We start from the raw sequence: 16,314 nt of genomic DNA, 5'->3' as shown, positions 1-16,314 counted from the left end.
CAAGGTCAACAATAGATCATTCTTTGATGTAGAAATGATCGAAAGGTGCTTGTGACTCCTTCTCCTTTAACATTCCATTCCTGGTGAAGGGGTGAAATGTCTTCTCACTTTTCCACTACGTCAAGCTGACACTCTCAGATAGGTCGGGTCTCTGGAAGTTTTCCGCTCCACCGATCTCGGATCCGCCTCTGTGACCCATGAAAAATGCCGGGAATCAACGGCTCGGGCAAATTTTATAAATAAACCTCGCCGATAAAGCGTGTAAAAGTGTTACGTTCTCTCCTTGTCAGGAGAACCGTGTACATCGAAGCCTGTACCCGAAGGTCATGTGTGTGGGTGAGTGCTGGAAGAGTTAATTCCACATGATGGCGGTTCTTAGGGTTACTTAAAAGGTCAAGAGAAAGCCCAAACAAACAGATCAACTGAAGTGGAAGTCCTCCGCCCACAGCACCTGCTCTCAAGGAAACTGGCCCCGTCTAGTTCGCTACACTTTTAGACGCTAGGTGTAGTGCAGTTGTATCCCGGTGTCAGAGGTTCAACCAAGTAGACTAATAGCGGTGTTTCAAGTTCAGAACATTCAACAAATGCCTGTCTGCTGCTTTAAACGCTCATTTGATTAGTAAGCACGCACCACGTGATCATACATCACACTACACTGCTCCAGGACGTAGTGCAAACGGTGCAGACACCAAATACACTACTTGACACGAAATCAACGAAGTAGACGAGTCTGTGTTGCACCGTGTAACCAACTCGACGCGTGAATACAGAGAGAGTCAAAAATTGCAACGATCTAGACGGGGCTATTGGCTCCCTGTAAAATGAAGCAAATATGAGAGGAAGGGAAAGTGATATGCTACGGATAGTATAGATGACGCATTTACTTAATTAACATCCAAGATCTCAAGAGAGCTGCCGCCACGAATGTGGCTGGGGATAAACAGCGGGCGAGTTGTTATCGTCCAATCACACTCAACCTTCAGCCAATGGGCGCAGCTCTCATTCTGCTCGTCTACTCCACGTGGAGTCTCGGTCACATGACTGTGGATACGCTGTTGCCGTACTTTGGAACTTCAATGCGGAGACCTTGGGAAGGCGGAGGAACAAGGTGGCGTAGAGTAGATGTGTGGCAACACGTGGGTTGAGAGTGTATGTTGCAAAATTTTCGGTTATTAATGAGCTCGTGAGGAAGAGCGGGAGGCAACTGAAAGAAATGGCGGAGATAGTGGCATATTTTCCCAACGCTAATTCGTCCCGCTGCAGCGTCCAACATAAAATAGCTTCAGTTGTGATGACTGACAGTTTAACGCACACGCAAATTATCTCATTGAAGTTCCCAAAATAGGAATTAATTTACTAAGTGGCAGAAAGCTGTTGCATCACAATCTACCACTTAATTCGGATTCGTACAGTGTATTTTCGTGGCGGAGTGGATAGCACCCGGGTTACACCGGGGCAATGTAAACTTTTACAGGGTATAAAAACAGATTATGGAATACAGGACGCCCTATCCAAACAGTTCGTCTCGCAACCTTATCCATAACTGATCATTACCAAACTTCTCTCTGAGACAGCACCCCGAATCGAGGATAACATTTTTGGTCACTTGTTTCACAGTTTAACCGATGTGGCTGATTTAATTGCTTCATGTACAAAAGCACTACCATTGGTTGTTGCCATTGCCGTTGTAATTTCAACGTAGTTTTGTAAATACTCACCCTGGACACCGTTGTAGTGGTCAGGTGTCTTCTTTGTTACGAGAATCTCCCTGCAATCAAATTGGATCATTGTTGACGCTCTTGTTGTAATGAGTGTAATGCACCATTGTCGTCGATCAATACTAATTACACGCTAATTTCGCATCTTTTCTAACCGTCCATTACAAACAAATCGGAAACAATGTTAACACACCTATTACCATTTGCAATTACGTTTGAACATTTCCAACACCCACAATTGCTATAATTTGTAAACACCTTCACAAAATGGACATGTCCTGTTTATTCGAGAACTGTGCTTTTGATTTCCACGACACAATTTAGAAAATAAATTTATTATTCGAAATGTTACTTGTGACAAAAATTATCTGCCCTATCTTGGTTTTCCCTGACAATTAGAAGTAAAAATATCTTTATCATCAAATATAAATCTAAAAAGTTGTGTTCTCATGTGAATATAATTTACCAGAAGGAAACGATATAGTAATCGAGGGGTCTCTGGTTAGATACCTGGTGGAGGCATATAGTAGTTTGGATACCATTTTAAACTGTAGGTCCAGTCCAAATTAGCCTATATGTGCATAAAAGTGCATAAAAGCAAGGATATACGTATTTTTCGACTTTCATCTTGATCTTCCTAAAAAACTTATCATCAGTTTCCTAAAAGGAATGCTGTAAATTCTTCTTTTCAATTATGAATTATCTTATCAGAAAAAAATGATTTGAATTCTTGCAGATCGCCCGTTTGGTCACATTCATAACAGAACAATTTAAACACTGTTTTTCTCCTGTTGTGTCTATACGCTTTTGATAATGTTTATACTTATAATTCTCAAGAAAGGTAGAAGTGAAATGTGTCGAAAAGTTGAGTATTGAAAGGGTTATGTACCAAAATCATTTTGCAAATAATAATAATAACAATATACTGAAGAAATAACGCAGGCAAGCCAAATTAAAACAATAATCCCTAATGATTTATCAGATATCTAATGTACCACTGACTCAGAATACTCTTTTCCTTATGGTTGATTTGAAGGAATAAAATACTACAAAATACAATGCAAATAAACAAATAGCATATATTACTGCACATAAATTTCTAAGGTATTTGCATTCAATTCAAATGATTTAATCGCGGATGGAACCCATTTGAACAAGATGATCGATTTCAGCTTTGCAGATATTACTGTCTACTTTGTTCACTGTAACACGGAAGGGTCTTTTAACCCTCCCCTACCCCCGAAGCGCCGGACCCTGTGGCCGAGTGGTTAGCACATTGCGCTGCGACGCCAAGGGTTCCGGGTTCGAATCCCGCTCGGGCTTGGTTGTTTGTGAATGTCCATTCATCAATTTCATCACTCATCCCCATCTTCGCAAATTAGCCAAGAGGCACAAAACGCGAAGTAAAATAAACTAAATCAATCAATCAATCAAACCTACCCACGATGCAATAGTACTCTTACAGCCCGCCTCTTCCTCATACGAGTTTCAACTTTTACATAACTTTGCTTGAACAAATAATTCCGCACCACTAAATCCTGATTCATGGGGTGTCTATTCTTTGTATTCAATTCTTCAACACGGTGCTAAAACCTTGCAGAAGTGATTTTTCACAGCACGCTGGTCCCATTATTTGCTAGCTCTGAAACTTTTTCACTGGTTTGAAAGGATATTCAGGTTGAGGGCTCTTCCAAAGAAAACTATCTGGGAAACAATTTCACGCGTTCCGATCCCAGCTGAGGATTCATCGCTCTTTCCCGCTTCCCATCCCGTGTTTTCCTGTGATCAAGAAACCGAAGACTGCTAGAAATACAGAAAGGCATTGGCCTGGTTTGTTAACAAGAATTACTTGCGTATATCACAAGGCCCTGGAGCTCAAGGATATTCTTATTATCCACTTCCAAGAAATATACGCGCACATTCTTTCGACATTGTTATGAGGGTGCAGAGAAAAGTTGTACAGGAATTCTTAACTCGCAACTTATTTGCAAAATAAACAGTGTGGTTTCCAAGGACGTACTTCGTCTTTTGTAAAGAAGTTTAATAACTTATATAACTATGCAATTCTGAACAGGGGAAGTTTATCGTTTGCAAATTTTCTGTAAATATTCGTTAACGTTATGCACAGCATTTCATAAGGGTACCTATATACAGATACCCAATCAGGCACAGGTAATCACACATATCTGTACACAAAGTAAAGTAGCGATGTTTTTGAAAGTTTAAATTTTGTTTATTTTTACGGCCACGTTAGGCTTAGTTTAAGCGGGACCCGAACGATTGCGAAATGTGCCTACACCGGGAATCGAAAACCGGGCCCTTTGATAACAAGGCGGTAGTATTCCTACTCAGCTGTCGCGGAGGCCCGGAGTTCATATTTTAATACATTTTTCAAAAGCTGAAAATATAAGTATGAATGTACCCTTGCACTAAACATAATGATAACGATGTTAATGCGAGATGCTATTAAGTGCATATTGATACATACACAAATGAGATTGTTTAAAAGGAAATATTTTATTGATTAGGCCTAATTGTAAACTGTTTCATGATGATAATAATTAGTAACCATTTTATTAAGTATTTATTATTACTATTATTATTAACGGTTTATAACTATTACTACACTCCTCACAAAAAGTTTGGAATATTGTTATATTAGGCACAACAAGTTTTCAACAAAGAATGATGGGGATCAAAACCAGTGACTCCACAATAAATCAATGGGTGATGTAACTTATTCATCATTCATCCTCAATGATGAGAGCACTCGTCATTGACATGACAACTCAAATTCTTGGCAGTACGAAAGGCACAACTAAAACTAAACAGCTTAACAACTAGAAAAGACAATGGTCACTTATTCGGTTTTATGAACCTTCGAACCTGAATCATGGCTGGGTTAGGATAATTACCTGTCTACCTGAAGAGTGATGATAAATTCGAAGAATAAAATAAACTAAGTCCTCTGTAGGCTTCGTTGCTCGTTGACCAGGACTCGCCTCACTTTCCCTCAAAATCCTTTCTCCAAGCTCCTCTCTCTCCTCAATCCAAATCAAAAGTCAGTCCCTTCTCAGTCTGTCTCACCTCTATATCACTCAGGCCATAGAGACCTTCCTCCATGCCGAATCGTGAGTATTGCTACCTCTATTGCAAACAGCTGACTCCATAAACCTGATGGAACTTCCTATATCCTGAATACATCAGGAAGTTTGCATAGCACAACACTGTGCATTATTCACATACCACAGAGGTTGAGACAACTGAAGTAAACAAGTGAATACCCTGGTCAACATGAAGCATCCAGAGAGAGTTTAAATAAAATATAATCTTATAGATTAATACGTTATTGTGTTTGGCTATAGGTGATAGGCACGGTGGCATATGTCGGCGATAGACGAGAACGTCCACCAGACATATACCATGTGTTGTTGCCTTCCAAGGCCGTGTCTATCACCTATTGTCTATTTTAACAATATTCCAAACTTTTTGTGAGGAGTATATTTTACTATCCTTGCGTTGCTGAAAGTTGAACCCCTCCTCCCATTATACAACTAAAGTCTGTAGGTCGACAACTCGAAGAGGGCATAGGATTACAAAAGCTTCTAATGGGTGGCGACCCGTGGTCATCACATGAAATCCCAGCGCCACTGTTTTCCGGTTTTCGAGACTGAATCCGACCATTTCTTTCAGTTCCCTCCCGCCTTTCCTCACGAACTCATTAATAACCGAAAATTTTGCCCTCCCACGGTTATCTAACTACCGGAGCGCTTGTACCAAATGTAACCGATACGCCTATTCAGAGGTTTAACCAACAGAGAGATTTGTTAATTTTTACCAAGGATATTAAAAAAAAAATGTCTTTTAATGTCTTCAATGAAGGCATTTGTTGTCCAACTTATAATATCACTCAAGATTAATACAAATAAAGTAATTAATGTAAATAATTTATACTTACTCATGGGTAATGTCTGGGGGAAGAGCCACGGACTCCCTGATCCAGTAGTCCCCTCTTGCGCCGAAGTCATACCAAATTTTTTCAATCTTCCTGCCTTTGGGGAACTTGGGGCTCAATTCGACTAGCTGGAGTTCCAGGGAGCTACTTGTATATCCGAATTTGTGGTGGTAAAATCGAATCTAAAAATGAGAAAAAAACAAAGATTATTATTTTCCAGAAAACAAAATAGTCAACGAGAGACAGATGGAAGCGTATTTATTAGGACCGAGGTAAACTCGGGAAATTTTTTTTAACTCTAAACTCTATTAGAATTGAATGGGGAACACAGCCGAACCCTAAGGAAGAGTATATGATCGCATTAAACCAACAGAAACATCTCATTCAGGTAACAGTCAAGGCATCAGTAACCACAGAATGATGCGTACGATTCCCTGTGGAACTTATGGGACCGGATGTAGCATAGGACTAAGCTTCCTGTGGTCTGCCATATTATCCTTCCAACAGAAACCACGCTGAGCTGCCGCTGCAGACATAGTGAACCAATTGTGGGGAGTCAGCCTACGCACAAGCCACACGGGAATGCACAAACGCACTGCACGCTAATCGCTAGGCTAATAGGTTTTTAACCTATTTTTTCCTTTGCAGGTACGTAGGAAATAATAAGTTATGTCAGCGTTTCGTTAAAAAACGCAACAACTGATGAATTTTTATAGTGCCCAAAAAAAAACTATTTTGCTTGTTAAAACCTATTTTAGGTTTGTGTGCCTAAATCAAGCCTCTTTTTAGGTTTTTATATATTTTTAAAGGTTTTACAGGATTTTTATGTCACGCAGATGCATTTGCTTCGATTTCTCTTCCTCCAAGCCCATGGCGATTTTTCAAAGCTCTAAACAAAGCAAAATGTATGGAGCCACTGTTACGTGTACAATTCAATGTAGTCTCATCTGTGTGGTCTTGCTCACTTTCGCGTCACTTCGGTGCTTTGTGGCATTCACGCCTTGCAAACTAACATTTCAGCGTTGAAGTTTGCACCACTGACTATGTTTTTGTTGAAAAATTGTTTTCGTCATATAAGATGATCCTCACAGACAAAATTGTGGAATTGGACTGTGGATAACATGATAAAAGATTGTTGCCTAACTATCCGGCGAAGAGTGGATTTTATTTTTAATACCAAATTTTCAATAGTAAGTTATGCCATTGCCGTAGGGTTAGGCAACACATGTAACGTTATGCAAGATGTGTGTATTTTAGGATATAGGTGTTCCATTTTCATTGCCGGTGACTATGCCTATCAGCTTTTTTCAGGAATTTTGAACTATTTTTCTAGCCTAACAAGATTTTTATAACCTATTTTAGGATTTTTTGAACCTATTTTAGAATTTTTAGAGCCTAATTTAGGAACTTAAAAGCACAGTTTTTAGAACCTAAAAATCGGAGGTCTACTAATCACTACCACAAAAACTCCGCAGGACGAGCCTCTTCAATAAGTCACAAAATATGTGGGAATGAAACTGAACGCGACAACGTAGGCACGATGTCGCCTACGAAAAGGTCTACCGAATGTTCGACTATATTTATCCTTAGGCTCGCTTTAGATAAAAGCATTTTCGTTTACATTTATGCCATGACCAAAATGTTGCCGTGTACAATGAAAAATCTTATGGTATTTCATATGCCATGGCATATTTCATGGCATTTCTCAAGGATAGAATCGGTTCTCAATCCGTAGCATTTTTCGTAGCATAACCAGAGCTCTAGGTCACGAGGGCACATATAATGGCGGCGAGTGAGATGTAAACAACGTATCACTTCAAATTTTTAAAAGACGATAACTATTCAACCGAAAAGAATTACGTTTCCTATAAAAAGGTTTTAGGTACAAAGCAATGGCGCTGCTTAAATACAAACTTTATAATGTATACAGCATACATATGGAAGAATATTTTAGTTGTTTCAATTGTGAACACCGTGCACTCAACATAGATGGCGTAACTCGACGTGCCTTTCCTGCTGGATATATAGGGTGAGGCAGTCAAACGGAAAAATTAAAAGAAAAATCACAAAAAATAGAGAAAGGAAATATTAGTTAATTTTTGAACATGGATGTGCTGTACATGAGTTGAAATTGCTAGTGTACCTGAAAAATGTTATTTTTTTAATATGGTGTCAGTAAGATGGCGTCCTTGGTTTTGCACACATTGTCGGAGTCTCAAGATTAAATCCGCCCATGACGTTATGCTGAGATATTGGTAACCTTTTGCTGCCAGTCCTCGATGACTATGACCCAGATGAAGAAACACTCTTCCAGCGAGATGGTACAACTAGCTATACTGCCAGAGTGTCTATGGATGTGCTTAGACTCTCATTTCATGGTCGTCTCATGAGAACATTCGGCGATATTCCGTGGCCTCCCCGTTACCCGATTTGGCGGATCCTGACTATTTTCTTCGGCAAGAGATCTACAACATTCCGTTGGAGATGCTACGAAGCGTCATCGGCGGATTTACTCTGAGACTCCGACAATGTGTGCAACACCAAGGACGCCATCTTACTGACACCATACTAAAAAAAATTAACATTTTTCAGGTATACTTGTAATTTCAACTCGTGTACAGTACATCCATGTTCAAAAATTAACTAATATTTGCTTCCTCTATTTTTTGTGATTTTTTAAAATCTTCCCGTTTGACTGCTTCACCCTATATTTCACATTGCAATCGCATAAGCTAACCGAAATGTTACACAAAATGCTTCCGTGTAGAGTACTATGTGCTATAAGATTTTTGGAAGCATTTACGTAGCATTTATGCTAGCAAAAATGTTAAAGGAAATGCTTCCGTCTAAAGGGGGGCCTTTAACTTCTTTCCCGCACCGAACAGCCGTGTTGAACATTCCAAAGCGTCTCTCGAAGAATCCCCGTCTAAGGATGGTACCGAGTCGAGAAGTCTTAACACGAATCGAAAGTAGAAGACTACTGATTACAGCACCGACGAACTAATGACAATTTTGAAGTTGCTGTGAAGCAAGGTAATTTTAATTGCATCTAATTAATACTGCCACTTTTGTTAACTGTTCATCTATACGACTACACCTTGTAAACTTCTCTTGCTTTCCACTCGTTTAAATTACACAGAAACGTGTAATTACCTCACACTAATGTTTACTGTCTTAAAAACAACAAGACGCGGCTTAATTATAAAACCTTTTACGTGAAAAGGACGCGAACAAACATTGTCAAAAATCTCCTATCTGGAGAACGAGTGTCCTCTACAATGCCTTATGAAAGCATAACAAAAATATTGACTTATTCTGTATGTCTTACATCATATTTGAAAACGCTGTAATGAAAACACTGTCAAAGAACGGTCACTGAAGAATGTTAGATAACCTGTAACTCTGTTCCAATCAGAGGCGTCTCGTGAACGCATGCGGTGCATGCTGCGCATGCGTCAATTGTGGGAAAAAGGACAGCTTGCTCTGCGACGACATTCATGAGCATTTCTACATTCTAATTTCTTCATATACGAGAAGTATTTATTGTACACGAGAGCGCTGAACTAAGCTTATATTACATTTCTTGGATCTGAAGTGAAAGAAAGTAATAATTCTTTTCCCACAATTGATGCATGCGTCACTTCAGATCCAAGAAATGTAATATAAGCTTAGTTCAGCGCTCTCGTGTAAAATAAATACTTCTCCTATATGAAGAAATTAGAATGTAGAAATGCTCATGAATGTCGTCGCAGAGCAAGCTGTCCTTTTCCCCACAATTGACGCATGCGTTTACGAGACGCCTCTGGTTCCACTATGTAATATGAACTCTAACTGGGTGGCAGCCTGCTGGGTTCATTCGTTTAAATAAAATAAATTAGCATAAATACATGAAGTCGGGTCTTAGAATACCCACATACATTTTTATTAGACAAAAAGTACTGATTTCATATAATTATCGTTCATTCTTCTCGCAGCGATTAATCTATATCCTGTCCCTGCTGTCTCTGGAGCAAGCGAACGAAAACAAGTATCTGCGCAAGTAGTGACGCGAAACGGCCCCACCAATAAACACGTGAGAGGGAACGGGATTTTGTGTGTGCGTGTTTACCGAAATTAATATTTTTCTTAAGTTACCGTGCTCCTGGTCGATATTCAATGAGAAGCTGAAGCTTACCAATTCCCTCGTTTTCCAAGCTCAGTCCCTCTCCGATGCCAAGTACCTTGAGGAATAATTAAGAGTTTGCCTAACTTCCTGTCACTTTCGGGGGAAACTCTTTTACGAATTAACGAGGCAGTCAATTCCCTCAGACAATGCCTTCTCTCAATGGTGTGGAGATTGACGCCCACCGGGAGGATGCAAAAGGGAGCGTTTTTTTTTTTTTCAGAACTTCTCACCGGAGATTTTGATGAACGACTTTATCCATTAGCATTCATGAAGGTGAGGAAAAATATGCACGAAAGGAGAGAGAGCCTAGAAAAGAGAAAATGGATTTTCTAAATTTTCTTTCCGTGTTTCTTCCCATTCCGGTAAGTGCCTAATTGTTAACTTCCTTAATGGTGAAGCCTACATTTATTATCTCCATCTTTCTCTAAATATACGATGAGTTCGGGATTCGATTTGGTAAATTTAATCAGTAAATTAAAGAAAGTTACTTGAGGCACAGTGGAAGAATTGCGAAATAAATCATTAAAAAAATGAACAAAAATGGTTTGGCTGCGTAGAGTACTGAAGTTGAAGTGCGGTGTCAGAGGTTCCAGGCTTGAATCCTGGGTAACAAGATCGTTTCATTTATCCTTGTTTCTTCAAATATATTTCATCACTTCAACCATTCTTATCGTTGCAATTAGTCTAGAGATATAGAAAAACTCACGAAATGTATTTCTTTTAGAACTTGTTCCTCATAGTGCATTGTGGCATGGTGTAGATGCTCTGACGCATGGAGCCACAGATAATCACCATTGCATTGAACTGCAGTTGCCAATTGTTTTGTTCTCAGTTTTGTTAAGTAACCATTTACGGGTTCATGTTTTATCATAGATCAAGGTAGACCATTCCGGTGGAGCATTTTGTATACGATAATATTTGTGTGACGTAAATTGGAAGTGCTCGAAATTTTCTAGACCGTTACTATTTCCAGTTATAGCTTTTCAAGGATAACTCCGCGTAAGGTGCGCACAAGCGTGAAAGGTACATTCTAGAAAATTTCAGACTATGACACACTATCTTGAAAGGCAGTTATCGAATTGAAGGAAACTGGAGTGATTTGCAGTCAAGAAATGACATAAATTTGGAAAAGAAAAGTAAAATAAAATAAACGAACAGTTGAAAGAATTTAATTTTCAATTGCAAAAAAAGTTCAAATAGTCGAATAGAATGTTTACAGTTATTTTAATTAAAATCGCTGACCATTTTAATACGACCTTGTATTCGTGTCGATCGGTTAGTGGAACATCGACATTAAGGACTTATAACTTAATTTTATAACTTATCCAACGTGCTGTTTACATGAAAACTGTCGTATTTCACGCCTGCTAGTTTTTGTGCGGTAAGTTAGACAAAACAATTATAGATGTAAACGACATCTTGAAGAAAGAAACTAGTGTCTGTGAGTGTATATTTCTTTAAAATATTACGTTTATGACAATAATAATGAACCTTTTAGTGCAATATATACACGATTTTAATTCTAGCAACCGCGTATTCATAGTTACGAGGGACATTCCATACCAATATTTTCTCCCGTGTTAATAAAAATCACAATAACAGGACGTGGCCAACTGTTCAGAATGCTACTTAATATCTTCGCGATCACTGTACCAAATATCATAACTTTCACATTCATAGAAATGTTGCAAGGAAAGAATCGGACGTTACAACAAAACTCAATTTTATTCCATTACAAGTAGAGAAATTGCCCATACTACTGACACCCGCGCCTCTAGCGGATTTCATCATGAAGTGGAACCGCCACAGAGGTGATCTAGTCACAGCAACAGCAACTTGGTGAAGCCAATAGCACCAAACCTAACCTGACTTACAGACCTATGTATGTAATAGCAGAAATACACATGTGAACAGGTTAAGCAAGTTATATTTGTTGTTGTTAGCGTAGCGTGCACAACAGACATGAAATACGTCACTGTTGACAGCGTTATCTCCTAGTTGCTGTAGCCATGTGCATTACCTTGCCGTTTTTAACACTACCCCCATTGCAGGCGATGGAGTTTTGGTATTGGAAATATAGTCAGTTTTAACATGTCTGCTGTATGGCATCCATATATTGCAACAATGTTGCTTTATTATTTTGTGACACGTTCACACGTTATGCTCAAAAATTAAAAAAATTCTGCTTCAAGAGGCTCCTCGTGTTCAGCACCACTTCGAGAAACACGAAAGTGATCATTTGATTTTTTGATTTTATTTGATTTGGCGTTTAAAGTCCACTTTGTGCACAGTAAGGCTAATCGGGACTGGACCTACAGTTTAAAGTGGGATCCGAACCACTATATGCCTCCTACGGGTATCGAACTCGGGACCCCTTGATTACAAGGCAACGACGCTACCACTGCGCCATCGGGTAGGCCCACGAAAGTGATCATGATCAAGGTTGTACCCACTGGTAAAATAATTCTTAGCCTAGAGGCGACATTATTTTCAGGACATGCCTCGTATTTAATCGCACCGTGATCTATTGTCATTGTTTCGGTTAACGCCCAACGGTAGGCAGGCGACGTAAAATAATGAAAGTACAAAATTATCGGGTGCAGAGAGAGAGAGAGAGAGAGAGAGAGAGAGAGAGAGAGATAAATAGATATATTGATCCGCCAACCGTCCGGTGTTTTTGCACCGTTGACTCCGTTGACCGTGGATTTTTAATTTTTAAACCATTGTGGAAAATTAGCCCTGACGTTTGGCAAAATGGGCATCGAGCGGCGGTGACGCGGAAACTCCAGCTATTAACACGGAGAGAGATTGCAACGAGGAACGGCACTCGGTCGCCTACGCCTCTGATTTTATGGAAGGACGGAAGGTCTAATTGAATCCTGAGAGACCTGTTTCAAACTGATCGGTCCGGCACCGTGACGTTTGAAATCACGTGAAATGGCCGCGATCTGATTTCAACGTGTGCCATAAATACATAAAGACCCCTACATCTCGCATGCCATCTCCCCATAAATAAAGTCCTCTGTTGTCAAGTCTCCCGTATCAGTTCGGAATTAAGGCCACTACTCGCCTTGGTTGGGATTTCTCAGTGGTTGGACAAGTTCACTGAAGTTTTTAGAATGTCTGAGGAGACCTTTGCAATGTCTCTTGGGATCTACAACCTGTGACAATGTTGGGTGAATGCTCGCCTACCGTCCGCTGTGGTAGCAAAACGGGAAAGTTGCAGACGAGGCCAATGCCAAAACAAGGCAGAAAGCAACGCAGTGCCGAGTGACGTGGTTGAGTCACTGAGGTGTTAGTGAGGTGAAACACTTGCGGTCGAAGGTGAAAAAAATTGACGAGGAAAATCTCCCTGAGGGAACCACACTGAATGCCTCAAAGATCTACAACGGGTCCGTCGGATACACCCCCAGTACGGCCAGCGAGCGAACCAGTATGGTTTCTTCTTCATGACAATGTTAGGCCTCACATGGCTTTATCCGTGTAGCAATTTCTGGTCAAGAAGGGGGTTGTGTCGCTCGCTCACTCCCCATACTCACCTGATGTGGTTCTCCAGGATTATTTTATCTTTTCAAGATTGAAATTAGCTCTTAAAGGCAAGACGTTTTCAGACATTTCCAACATTCAACGCCATGTTGCGAGGGAGACGAACATCATCCCGAAAGAGAACTTTGCCCAGAGTTTCCAGCACTTATACGCTCGTTCTCAGAAGTGCGTTAGCTTCGACAGGATTACTCTGAAAGGCAATAACATTTGTTTCGCAAAACATGTCAACTTTTAAAATTACTGTCGCATATCATATTGATTTGATTTTTGTTATTTAGAGTCCCTTCTCTGCCACTTTTGGCTATCGCGACGATGAGGATGAGTGATGAAATTGATGAAGGGACACACACACAAACAACACTCATTCAAACCCGGAATGTCGTAGCAAGCTGTGATAACCACGCCACCTTGGAGGTTGGCAAGAATTTGAATGGCATACCAAAAGCTCATGTGGCTGCTACAGAAAAGTATTCGACGTGAGAATTATACCTTGTCCCAAATATCTCTGGAACAAGGCCCTCGCATAGCGGCAGAGAAGGGGGGAAATCGAGTGCGCAGAGTTAAGCAGTACACGCTGCTGGTGCAATCCCGTTCATCGGTGGAGCCGTCTCGCGTCACTACTTGCGCAGACTTGTGTTCGTTGTCTGCTTCAGAGATAGATGGGACAGAGTGTAGTACAATTATATACACTATATACAGATACTGATGTGAGTGTGGAGGGGGTGAGGCACATTTTACCCCACAAAATTCCTAAAGAGGTCCATGCTTTATATGTATAAAATATCATCTACGTCCATCTTGCCCCCCCCAATTTATTTAAAGTTACCGCAAGTGTAACCTGAGTTGCATAAACTAAGGCTACCTTGTAACACCTATCATTTCGCTCTTTTTTCCACTCCCTTAATGAGAAAATACCTTCCAAACTATTAAACGAATGGGGAAATTGAAATCATGAAGCTCGGAATTACACAGCGGCGAGAATAATTTCCAACGCCCTTTTCGAGGCCAGAGAAATAATCGTGGTATGAATACTAAGGAGGAAAAGTAGGGGATTCGATGAACAAAATGCAATTAAGAAATAAATTTAGGATCAACTTGAGAAAGGCAAGAGAAGTTGTAATTAAGGCCGTTCATTACGAAGAGATCGCATAGGAAGTTCTGGTTACAGAACTGCCTTCCCAGAATTGCTTAGCTTAGATTCCTAGCTAATTAACTGACATGAGTAATAGAGGACACGACGTAGGGGAAGGGGGGGGGGTTAAAACAGTTAACGATATCAGAGAGAGAGATCGAGAAAGCTTTGAATCTGTTGCAAACAAAACGAATGGACGCTTCGTTGGAGATTAAATGGAAAGCAGTTACAAATCACGGGCAATAAAGTGGAAAATATTCTCCCTTAATGAGCCTATCAAGATGGCGGGGTGGACCGTCTGCGGGAATTTCTACGACCTGGATGCTGCGTTACAGTCGGATAAAGGTTATATGCCGTATGTGAACAAGAAGGAAATACGTCACATAGAACTAACTCCTAAAAGGGAGATTAACTGAAAAGAGCTGGGTTACAATCTAAGAGGGAAAAAATCTAATGGATTTAATTCCGTAAGACGGTAGGAAAGTATCCATTCCTTCATTTGGATCTGTTTTCTTGTTGAGTTCTGGCATTCATGATGAGAACTCTTTGAAATCATTAGTTTTACCATAATAGCCGTTATGTAAACAATTAATTGACGATATTTCTTGTTATGGCTATTTTCTTGACGTTTCGACGACGCCGGCTCCCGTGGCGGAGTGGTTAGCACATCGCGCTACGACGCCAGGGACCCCGAGTTCGAATCCCGGCCTTGGCATGGGTGTTTGAGAGTGTCCATTTATCAATTTCATCAGATCATTACTCATCTTAGTTTTCGCGATCAGCGAAAAGTGGCAGAAAAGCGAAGTAAAATAAACCGAATCAACTAATCAAATCAATTGACGTTTCGACGCCACAAACGTAGAAGTGCATCTTGATCAAAGTTTTAAATGTAATAGAAAAGTACAAATGTAAACATGGATTTTTATCATGAGCTACGAAGGGAGTAGAAGAACTACAAACGCAAGCATGGATTTTTATCAAGAGTTAAAATGTAGCAGAAGAACTACAAGTTTAAACATGGATTTTTATCAAGAGCTACAAAGGTTATAGAGGTAATCGATGAAATGCACGTGCTCACACGAATCTTTAATAAGAACTACAAATGAAATACAATATTATCATATTTTGTAGCTCTTGATAAACACATATGTTTGTGACACCGAAAAGTCAATAGCCATAAGAAAGAAGTGAAGTTTGATTGTTCACAAAATGCATGTTTAATCAATATATGCCAAAACAAAATGTATTTTTACTAGTATACATTCGTTACCTACTCTAATTTTGTTATGACCAGTCAACAATAACAAGTTAAAAATATATTTGTCCCTTTGAAAGTTTTATTTTTGCATTGCAGGTTGTACAAATGCGTTTCTTGTCTTGTGCAAATATTCGATAAAGTTAACATAAATACATGGAAACGACGACAATTTGCTGTGTGTTTCCATCAACACCTCTCATAAACTACACTACTTCTGAAAACATATTTGTTAATTTTGTGTTATACATCACTGCAACCTCTCAGCACTGGGAATCCTGATCTGCGCATAGGCAATCCCGGTACGCAGGCCGTTTAAAACTTGTGAAAAGGCTGGAGAAAGCCGATGTCCCATTCTCTATATCTAATACTAGATGCTGAGTATCGTGTTTCATTTACGTCAGACCTTCCATGGATATATCAACATGAAACAGTGGCGCCACATTTGTCTGCAAGATGGTATCAAACCTCAGGAAACTTAGCCAACATTAATTTCTGCTAATCTATACCAATAATAATACAGGGTGTTTAAAAAAGAATCAC

General features: G+C 39.8%; 1 protein-coding gene across 1 annotated transcript in view; it reads right to left on the bottom strand.

The window, feature by feature from the left end:
• Window positions 1-16,314, bottom strand: part of Alk (Anaplastic lymphoma kinase) — a 714,232-nt gene that overhangs the window by 228,132 nt on the left and 469,786 nt on the right. The window contains exon 9 of the mRNA XM_083111550.1: window positions 5,677-5,855. Within this exon, the coding sequence (XP_082967676.1) occupies window positions 5,677-5,855 (179 nt within the window). The remainder of the gene's footprint in view (window positions 1-5,676; window positions 5,856-16,314) is intronic.

The sequence above is a fragment of the Lepisma saccharinum genome, chromosome 25 (assembly GCF_977018435.1).
Source record: "Lepisma saccharinum chromosome 25, izLepSacc3.1, whole genome shotgun sequence".
Classification (NCBI taxonomy): Eukaryota; Metazoa; Arthropoda; class Insecta; order Zygentoma; family Lepismatidae; genus Lepisma; species Lepisma saccharinum.
The sequence above is the reverse complement of the archived record's forward strand: the minus strand, read 5'-3'. Positions and strand labels throughout refer to the sequence as shown.